The sequence below is a fragment of the Etheostoma spectabile genome, chromosome 8 (assembly GCF_008692095.1).
Source record: "Etheostoma spectabile isolate EspeVRDwgs_2016 chromosome 8, UIUC_Espe_1.0, whole genome shotgun sequence".
In the NCBI taxonomy this organism is placed as follows: domain Eukaryota; kingdom Metazoa; phylum Chordata; class Actinopteri; order Perciformes; family Percidae; genus Etheostoma; species Etheostoma spectabile.
The window spans coordinates 8,397,706-8,408,537 of NC_045740.1; the positions used below are offsets into that span (position 1 = coordinate 8,397,706).

At 36.6% G+C, this 10,832-nt stretch overlaps 1 protein-coding gene across 2 annotated transcripts; it reads left to right on the forward strand.

Moving 5' to 3' along the window:
- The first annotated feature begins 1,677 nt into the window (after nt 1-1,677).
- slc28a1 (solute carrier family 28 member 1) lies at nt 1,678-10,830 on the forward strand. Of its 2 annotated transcripts, none has more exons than XM_032523506.1 (18): nt 1,678-1,988; nt 3,306-3,385; nt 3,466-3,542; nt 3,798-3,889; nt 4,032-4,221; nt 4,314-4,455; nt 4,680-4,793; nt 5,581-5,658; nt 5,765-5,845; nt 5,965-6,045; nt 6,211-6,336; nt 8,489-8,619; nt 8,726-8,894; nt 9,043-9,240; nt 9,759-9,840; nt 9,923-10,021; nt 10,101-10,206; nt 10,347-10,830. In XM_032523506.1, exons 1-18 carry the CDS (start codon nt 1,946-1,948, stop codon nt 10,465-10,467), a joined length of 2,010 nt encoding a protein of 669 aa, XP_032379397.1. In that variant the 5' UTR covers nt 1,678-1,945; the 3' UTR covers nt 10,468-10,830. The 2 variants fall into 2 exon arrangements, with proteins under 2 accessions (XP_032379397.1, XP_032379398.1); XM_032523507.1 differs by lacking the exon at nt 1,678-1,988 and adding an exon at nt 2,737-3,101 and having other exon boundaries at nt 9,043-9,242; nt 9,761-9,840.
- Nucleotides 10,831-10,832: the final 2 nt, after the last annotated feature.

Here is a 10,832-nt window from a genome sequence, read left to right on the forward strand (position 1 = left end):
ACCTGCCTGGTGAAAGTCCAATGAATCAGAATCAGAAATGGGTTTATTTCCTAGTAGATTTTCACATACAAGGAATTTGCCTTGGTGTTTGGTGTATACAATACACATATTAACAGGAAATAACAAATAAAGCAAAATACTGCAATAGTCAAGAACGTAAATATAGAATAGAAAAAGAACCATAAAAATAGGATACTATTAAAATACTATTTAACATAATTATTACCAAATGTGTAAAATATAACTGTTTCAGAATTGGAAATCTGTATTATCTGTATAATAGTGTAACACATAGACAGATGGGGAACATTCACTGCACATTCAGTGAAATACATAGTGTTGAATAGTGTGCATGATCAAAATGGCTTTAAATTAAGATTTTTTGTATAATGAGATTTGTCTGTTGTTCTACAGGCTGTTGTGTTCTGTTTAATTTAAAGTAAGAGCTATTTATCAAAATCATAGTCACTAATATCAATTGTTTACTTAACAGCAAAACAACCCATGTCCTTTGTTATGTTCCGTATCCACCAGTCCTTTGTGGCTTTCGGTGCTTTAATAGTGTTTTGTCAATTCATAATAAGGGTGTAAATAAAGGAAATCCGGTATCAATTCTGTTTGTTCTTGTTAGCAGCCTGGATATACTGTAAGGCATATGGCATTACACAGAAAGATAAGGTAGCCTTTTGTTTTACAGTTTAATATTTACATACAGAAGAGAATTTCCTGGCAAGCTTTATTTATACTAAGTGGATATAAAGGTTAACAATGAAACTGGTACAATATTTGCCAGTTTCCCATGATGTGAAACATTAAAACTCATACTGTAATATGGAACTGGCAAAAACTGGAACAGTCTCATTTGTGAAGGATGTTTTTAGATTCTCTGGAATATCCATTACATCTGAGTTGGGAAACATTAGTGCAGTGAAGAAGATAGTTTTTGAAATCCTGTAAGACAGAGTGGAGGGACAATACTATTCCTTCCCGCTATCTGTACAGTGGTGACACCAATTTCTGCACTTTGGTATCAGATTAAAAAAAAAAAGAAATAATAAACTGTAAACAAAAGCAATTATGTTTGAGTGTTTTTGTATTGTAGGTGATGCTTTGCAATCAAAAGTGTTTTCTCAATCACAGCTTTGACTGTCACATCTAAATTGTCAAATTAAAACTGTTGGAAAACAAGTTTGTTGTTCATAAAAAATAAAAAATCTTGGGTTTTTGAACCAAGGAATTTAATGTTGTGCTACAAAATCTGTTACTAAGTCATTAACCTCTGCTAATGCATTTTATGGTCTGCACAACATTCTGAAAACGTTTTAACAAGAATACATTTTTGTCATATCCATCCAGACAGACTGATCCCCCATTAAGTGTTATGAACCACAGATAAACAGCATTTTATGAGGAATCAGAGATTTGTGTGTGTGTGACGAGATCAAATTTGAGCAGCAGCGAAAGGAACAAATAGCTGCCATTATATCCAATCATGAATCATCACCTGAAAGTAAAGTACAAATTGCACTTAATGGTCCAGATAACAGCTATGATTATTTTTGAGGCTAACTGATTCTGCCGCAAATCCGCAATGTGCTTCATCTTCAAAACAAGCATTTAAAGATATATTCCATAAATATATTATATAAAAATACAAGTTAATTTGACATTACACAAACAGTTCTGTGTCTGTTGTAGCACATGTACACAGGCGCATATAAAGGTGGAGTCAGCATTTCCAATCTAATGCACTTTTTCTTTAATTCAGGGAATATCTTTTCACAGTCTGCTATTGGTCCATTATGTATGTGTGCACTAAAAGAAAATCCTGTGTTCACACAGCCAATGTCAACACAGTCTGTCAATGGAAAACAAGCAAAGTGTCTTGGACCAAGCCACATATTACTATCCGATTCGTGCTTGTGAATAGGACAGGGGAAAAGCCATGGATGTAAAGAGAAAAGCAGTGGGAGCGAGAGGGACGGACGGTAAATCTGGGAGCACTGACGGGAGAGTGTTGAGTTCAAATATCTACAATCTTTCTCCAGAATTGCAAACTCCACCTTTAATAATGTCACATAGTTTTATAGTATAGTCAAAGTTCACATACTTATCTTCAGCTTATTTCACTTGAGTAACGTGTGCTCTGACATTATAACTTCTTTCTATTCTAACCATATAAAATGGGTTTATTCAATGTGAACGGTCAACTGTTCCAAAGCATTTAGAATGTATAGGATTTGTTTCATGTTATTTTTGTGCACACAAAGTAAAATGTTACTTTAATTCAGTAAAATTAGAAGATTTTTTTTCCGTTAAGGCTTATTCATCATATTGTTGATTCACATGCTTTTAAGAAATGTGTTTTTATAGGAGCACAATGACTTTTTATGACTAACTTAAAGCTGTAGTAGGTACTTTATCTTTTGGCGTCGGTGGGGCAAAAAAATCCATACTAATCTTTCAGGATATTGTAATTCAAGTATTCTGAGAGAAAAATTTTCTACATCTCCTTATGGCTCTGCATTCAGGCTTTAGATAATCTAGACATGACGGGAGACTTTGGTGAAATACAGGTCGTTTCAAAGAGAGAGAGAGCGTTTCTATTCTGTCCATGTATTTCCCGTGCAACAGAGAGGGGAGAAGGAGAGCTGCAGGAAGAGGACTTTCTCTACTTCAATTTCTGGCGTTTTTTTGTATTCTACCCACTGCAGCTTTAAAGCATGGTTGGAGCATTTTCTCCTACAGATAAAATCATTCATGATTAATCTGTAATGTATCCCCTTTTATTACCCATATATGCTTGTAAAGTTCAAAGTCACACCCAAACACTTCATATCTGTTAAGAATTAACATTTAATCATCTGTTGCTACAGTAATTTGACAAACTCGCTTAACATCACATCTAATCAAATGTTGCTTTAAATGACTCATTTTATCATATCTGTTGCATTATCACACTAATGTGTACTTCCTGGGACAGATACATAGCGCGTCTCTTATTAATGATTAATTGTTTCATAGAGGGCAGACTAGGTTTTCCCGCAGTCTGATTTTACAGCGCAGCATTTGACAGCCGGGATTAGGAGGACGCACAATGAGTAAGCTATTAGCTCTGTTTTTCTGGTATTTTTGCGTACCATTATTCCCAAGTTAATCCACTAGGACTTTTTAAATGTTCGTTCTTATCTCACAGAGTACATAGAAACACAGCTTGTTACTTGCTTGGCATTCCTGGTTGTTAAGTTAAAGCATGCTCTCCCAAAGCCTGCTGCATAGAAATTAACAATGATTGTGTTTTTCAGCGGAAACCAACAGTGTCCAGCTCAATAATTTAACCCACACCAACAAAAATGGTGTGGACAACCAGGCTTTTGAAATAGAAGTATGTATCACATATCATTTTTTAAAGAAAATGGCACAAGATGTTTTTTGTTTGAAATAAAATGTCTTTTATGTTCCTAGGAGGACAACATTACTGATACCAGCAGCGTCAAAAGGCAGACAAAAAAGACTAAAAAGGGTTTGGGATCATACTTAAGGTGTGTGAGTTGCACTTTGTAAAGATATAGTTGTTTTATTTCGGGTGCAATTATCACAGCAAGCGCACAGCATTAAACCTATGTAGTTTGTATTCTGCTCATAATTTGTAAATGTACAGTACTATGCACATATAATTATGGAAAATATGTGCAACTGTTTACTGTGCTACTGTGAACTCGTTATTGAATCTATAATTGAAATTGAAAATTTCCTTACACAAGTGGACCTTACATATACTTTGTCCTGTATTTCAGCCAAGTTTCCAAGCCGATTAATGCCACAGAGGATTACATCAAGGCTCACTCAAAAACCTTCAAATACATTGTACTGGGCTTACTTGGAGCAGGTAATATTAAAAGTCCGTTCATTTGTGTTACAATCAGTTGCAGTTTGTTTATGTGGAATTATATTTTTTTTTTGAAGACCATAACAAGACAGGAATAATCATGTGAAGGGTTTTTTAACAAACGCTTTGTTCTGTCTTGTAGGTTATGTGGCATACTTCATTGCAGCCTGTGTATTGGATTTCCAGAGGTCCATCGCTCTTGTAGTCCTAACCAGTTTGGCTGTTGTTGCTCAATCATATGAACTTTTGAAGGAGTACAAAGGAAAAAGCATCAGTCAGTGTTTTAGACCTGTAGTTAGATGCTTTAAATCTAACTTGAAATGGTTAAAATGGTGAGTGGATATCTTGTTTTCAGTTGATGATAATTGAGCTACACGTTATGCAATCTGTTTATGAGTGAAGGTGTGTTTTATTGTGTTTTCAGGGTTTTAATCTTAGTAGCTGTGGTCCTGCTTGTTCTGTGGCTGGCCTTAGACACACGCCAGAATCCTCAGCAGCTTGTCTCGTTTGGAGGTGTGTGCGTGTTCATCCTGCTTGTGTTCCTCTTGTCAGCACACAGGACAGCGGTGAGTTTTGAATTGAGTTAACCACTAACTCTACACAAAGATGATAACTAGGGTGGCAACTGTTTCAAAATGGACGTTATCGCCAAGTTATCTGTGATCTGTTTTTCTATGACTTTGGATATCATTTGGCCTTGTGCCCCTATCATCTTCAGGTTTAGCAGCTTCCTTGCAATTACATGGAGACACCCTGATACACTAACTAACTTTTTAAAAATCTTTCTTAGGTATCTTGGAGGCCTGTGTTTTGGGGTCTCGGTTTGCAGTTCTGTATTGGCCTTTTTGTTATAAGAACGCAGCCTGGATTCATAGCATTTGAATGGCTTGGAGCCCAAGTGCAGGTATTACTTTTAGGTGTTTTAACATAAATATTAAACTTTGTTCAAATGAAAAGGTGCATTCTACCAAAAATATGGAATGGAAACATATTTGTGGTTAAGTAGGAGGAACAAGCGGGTGTCCGCTGCAATTTTATATTAAAAAATACTTAGGCATGTGTGTGACCTCAGTATATTTAATAATAGGATACACACTTGTGATTATTACACAAGATACAGTTCTCCTCCCCCATTAATATCACAGATCTTCAGAATACAACTGCCAAATCATCAGCAAACATAACAATAACAGGTATTTGTAGATTGTAAACTCACTTATTTTAATAGGGAATATGGATTGAAAATGCCATCCGTTTTATGTTAACATACAAAATATACATTTATATCCAATGTATCTAGGAATAGTATTACTGTGACATGTGTGATCTAACATTCATATCATAAGTGATCATAAAGCTACTATGCTCGTATGGCATACAGTGTTTGTTATCTACTAAGGTGCAATATTCTTTAACTGAGTGGATCATACATGCTTATCTTTAGAGCTACTTTATTTTGCTGTTCACTGTTATTTCTGAGTCAAGGGTTGAGGGAGCAGAACGTGTGCACAGGCATGTGGCCTTTTAATCACTTTTTAATGTGCAGTACTGCCTACTGTCTCTTCTTAGTTGTTGATTTAGTTCCATGATGTTCTATTGTAAAATATGAATAAAGGTGTAATTGGATTGAAGACATAAATAATCATTTGAAATAATATAACCCATGTTTCTTCTTTGTCTTTTGATTACAGACATTCCTTGCCTATACCAAAGAAGGGTCAAGTTTTGTTTTTGGGGATATTCTGATTGAAAACATTTTTGCCTTTCAAGTAAGTGGATGATGTTGTATTCTTTCTTAAATATAAGCACTTAACCAGGATTGTAAGTTATTGGAATTGAGTATGTTAAACATGAGTTTTCTGATTATCTCCCCAGGCTTTGCCCATTGTTGTGTTCTTCAGCAGTGTGATGTCAGTCCTTTACTTTTTGGGGATAATGCAGTGGCTCATTCTGAAGGTAAGGAAAGGTTAAAGTTGTACCTCACTGCATTGTAGGTTACTGTAAGCCTGGGTGTATATTGCTTGAGCCTGCTGTGTCATACTATGACCAAGAGCCATGTGTTTTTGTCCTTGCAGATCTCATGGGTTATGCAGATAACGATGGGAACCTCTCCCACAGAGACCTTGAGTGTGGCAGGCAATATATTTGTTGGGCAGGTACTCTGAACAAGACTTAGTGTCTTTGTAACAATATCTTTGATACTAGTCTGACTGTTTTGCTTTGGAAATTCATGAGCTGCAATCTCTCTGTCATTAATAATTGCAGTAAAAGAAATCTACAGTTACTCTGCTTGTTTTCTTCTGCTCCACTTTGTGCATCAGACTGAAGCTCCGCTGCTGATCCGTCCTTATTTGAAGGACATGACCAAATCTGAGATCCATGCTGTTATGACTGGCGGATTTGCCACAATTGCAGGCAGTGTCATGGGGGCTTTCATCTCATTTGGCGTGAGATTAAGTTGTTTTTATGCCACCACATAATACATACATATGTATCTATATAGCCCATTTCATACAAAAATATATCAAAAAGAGATGGCAGTTATTTAAAAATGAATAGTATATGAATAACAATCTGTGGGTGTGAAACAAAGTAAAAGTGTGAAGGTAGGAAGCAAGTTTTCTTTTAAATGTTAGAAGTTAGATGCACATTCTTAAATCTATAGTCTTGGGCCTCATAAACTACATGCTGCATTGCCATAGGCTTCAGTCCTGGAGGGAGGAACAGTTGATGTGAGAGTGTCAGACAAACTGTGGAGGCAAGTGATTTAATGTGGAGTTAGGCGGTAAACTTATTGGAAAACAATGAGAAGTACCCAAAATCAGTTTGGTGACAAGCAGCTGGTGAAGTGATGTCAGTCTAGGGGGCGATAGGGGCGGTTTTACGGTGGTGAAAATCCTTGCTGCATTACTTTGGGAAACAAATGCACAAATTAGGTTTTTATAGTTGTCTTGCAAGAGTACTTATGTGACTGTGGTTGTAAGAGCCAAATAGGGACTAGTTCATTTGAAATAATTTAGTTCAAAGACAGTTAAAAAGGTAAAAAACTATTTCATGAAAATTCCTAAGAGATGTATTTGTTTAAAATGCATAATCTAGTTATGTTTAGGTCTGATATTTCGAGCTTCCAGTCAGATAGTACTACATTGTATGTAGTTTGTTTAGTTTGAAGTTAGAGATGTTAAAAGCAACTCAGTTTGACCGTGCGTACCATGCCTATATAACTTTGTTTTATAAGATAACATCAAAGACTGGTTTTCTCGTGTTTCAAATACTGGTAGTAGTTAGACTGACAAAATGTGGCACAGAAGAATTAGGAGTAACTAGCTAGGTGCCACTACAGTGGTAATTCTTCAAGTGGTTAAAACCACTTTATTACTATCAAAGTATACTCTCAGATTCTTAACCTTTGGCAACATTTTGAGCCATCTAATTTCTTTAAAAAAACAATTTACAAGGCTTTAGATCAGGATAGAATGGATCCCAGGACTGAACTTTAGGGTTTAGCACAATAAATATTTTGTGACAGTTTCGTAGGCAGGATGAATTTATTGTAAAACGATAAACAATCCACAAGAGAACACAGTCCAAACATCCAAGAGAAAATCCAAAAATCCAAAATCCACAAGGGTCAGGAGGGGGGGGGCGGGCACAGACATTAAATACACAAGGTAATGAGGTAATGAGAGGCAGGTGACAAGAGGGCAGGAAAGCAGGTGGAAAACATCCGGTAATCACAAGAGCGGGAAGACACAGGAAGTAAAACTAAAAACAGGACGAGACAAAAACCTAATTTCAAAATAAAACAGGAAACAGAACATACAGACACTCAGGAGAACACAAGACCGGGGAGGAACAAGACACAAACACAAGACCAGGGAGGGAACCCGGAGAAGGAAAACAAAACAGGATGAAGAGACCGGATAAAAACGGAAACCATAACATATTTGTTATTTCTGAACAGAACTCCCCAATGAATATGAAGTAGTCCCAACCTGTTAGGTAATCTAGATCCGTGCCTAAAAGCCCAACCCATGTTTCTTCAAGTGGAGCTAATAAAGATGTGTTATTGGCATCTAGATTGCTTGTCCACAGAAGAGGCCAAACCAATTTGGTTCACTGAATAACACCTGCCTGTAAGGTTAATATTCTGCAGTATATCTCTGCTGACAAGCAGTCAAAAAGCATCTTCAGAAAGCTGCTAGCCATCAGATCCAGGGCACAATTAGTAGACTGAAGACTAAAGACCACTCAGACTACTACATTAACAAAGGAAAAGATGGGATAGATTTGACTAACATGATCTTTGTTGCGTTTTGATAGTATATCTGATCTAATGTTATTCTATCTCTGTAAAATTCAGAAAACTACAATAGGTAATGAGGACACAGATGGTGGTGCTCAACTAAAATGGCAATAAAAACTGTACTTTTGGACTTTTTAATATTTGACAAAGGTTTTGTATAATTGATTTGCACTTTTAGTACTTTAACATACAATTATGCAGACTATTAAATACTGTATATAATCTGTTGCTGATTATTGCAGTTACTCCACCACAGCGCCATGAATTAAATGACATTTCCTTGTATTTTGCAGATTGAAGCATCTGCCTTGATTTCAGCCTCTGTAATGGCTGCTCCTTGTGCCTTGGCCATCTCCAAACTTTCTTACCCAGAGACAGAGGAGAGTCCCTCTAAGTCAGAGAAGAATATTAAAGTGGCTTGTGGGTGTGTATGTCCTTTAATTTAATCTTTTCTGCCATCATGATTCTTTACTTACTTACTTACTTTTTAAATTAAATTACTTTATTTTGTTGTTGTTAAAACTCCCTAGGGATGAAAAAAACATCCTGGAAGCTGCTAGCAGTGGAGCATCTGCTTCAATAGGTCTTGTTGCTAACATTGCAGCAAATTTGATAGCCTTTCTTTCCATCCTCGGGTTCATAAATGCAGCTTTGCGTTGGCTTGGCGGCATGGTGGGATATCCTGAAATCACATTTCAGGTACGTTTCAGCAGAAGACTGATAACTTAAGTGTGACACGATGTGCAATTCGTGTTTGGATTTTGGAAAAAAACATTTGCTCAATTGTAATATCAAAAGGGGTTATCTAACAATATCCAAATAACCTCATGCCTCTCTGTGCTCATAGATGATTTGCTCCTACGTATTCATGCCTGTGGCCTTTATGATGGGAGTACCATATGATGAGAGTTTCACTGTGGCTGAACTTATTGGCACAAAGCTCTTCCTCAATGAGTTTGCAGCTTACGAGAAACTGTCTGTACTGAAGAACAACAGACTCAATGGACTTGATAAAATTGTTGGAGGCGTAACACAATGGATATCTGTGAGTAAATGTTCTTTATTGGAATGAGTGTGGGTATGCTACAATTATAAATTCCTGAGCACTACACCAAAGAATTAAAGCTATAGTGCGTAGTTTCTGTCACCCCCCCAAAGTTATGGCACCAACACTGTCAGCGCGTCCACGTGATACAAGTCTTCCGTGATCGTGCACAACCCCCACCCCTCCTCCTCACAGTTGCTAGTAGCCAAGGTGGACACAAAGGATTAAAAAAACATGATGGACTTCATCTTCAGAAGAAATAATTATTTTCACTTGAGTTTCTGTGTGCGAAAGTCACTGGACGCCACAATCTTCTGAACACAGCCATTCTGAGAAATACAGAGAGAGTTTTGTGGAGCTTATAGTCTTAATTAGCTTTGTAGCAACTCATTTGACAATGGCTTGAATGTAACGGACGTTCATTTATATCAAAAAGTTACGCACTAAAGCATTAAAGGGGAAATGATTTTACACAACACAAAATAACATTACATGATTGTGTTTTTTTCTTGTTTCAGAAACGATCAGAATTAATCACCACTTATTCTCTTTGTGGGTTTGCCAACTTCAGCTCACTGGGCATTATGATTGGAGGCCTATGTAAGTAATATATCAATCTACTGTCATGCTTTTGTCCTGCCATAGGATACTCTCTCAGTAACGATTTTTCTTTTTCTCAAAGCCTCTATATGCCCATCCAGAAGAGGTGATGTCTCGTCTTTGGTGATGAGAGCTATGCTCACTGGGACTTGTGTATCTCTCATCAATGCTTGCATTGCAGGTAGGGACTTTGGAATTGAACTGGCAGGGCAGTTTCCTGCTGCGCTGTAACTGAATAGCTTTTTCACTTTATTTCTAAGGGCTCCTCACTGTTCCTCCACTTGACTGTGTGAACCTGTTTAAGACAACTGCTTTCAATGCCACAGATGTAAATGTGCAAACTTGCTGTCAAGAGCTCTTTGAAAGGTAAGCATGTACATTTTCGTTACCGTGACTGATTTAAAATGCAACATACAGGGTTAATAGTTTCTTAAATGTGCACTCAGCTAGCTAAGTATCTCTCTGTTGGCTATTTGGACTCACATCTCAAATGCATTTTCTTGCAGCACTATAAACAATGGGACCATCTCGTTCATAGGATCATGGAGCAATGTAGCAAATGTCACAGTGTTTCTCTCTAAATGTTGTCAGTGCTGTGGTATTTCTAATGTGACCGTTTGTAATTAGAGGGGAAAATACATAATAGTGTCTGGTTTTCTACTGTAGTTGATTACGTGCCTCTCTATGTTTGTATATTTGTGTCACCGTTAATGTAAAAATGTAAAGCCTATATGCACATCTTTCAAAGATAAATGTATCATGTATTATATTGTAAATTACTTCAGATATTGGCTTTTATTTAAATCCATGGATTAAAAGGACACACCTTCAGAAATATACCTCATGAAATATTCAAATTCATATTCAAACTTTTGATAAATGTAAATATTTAAAATAGAATTGAGTGACTTTGTTATTTTGTTATTGATAATTATACAAACAGACCTTTTGAAAAAATAAAAACCTATGAAAATGTCATCTATGCTTGGACA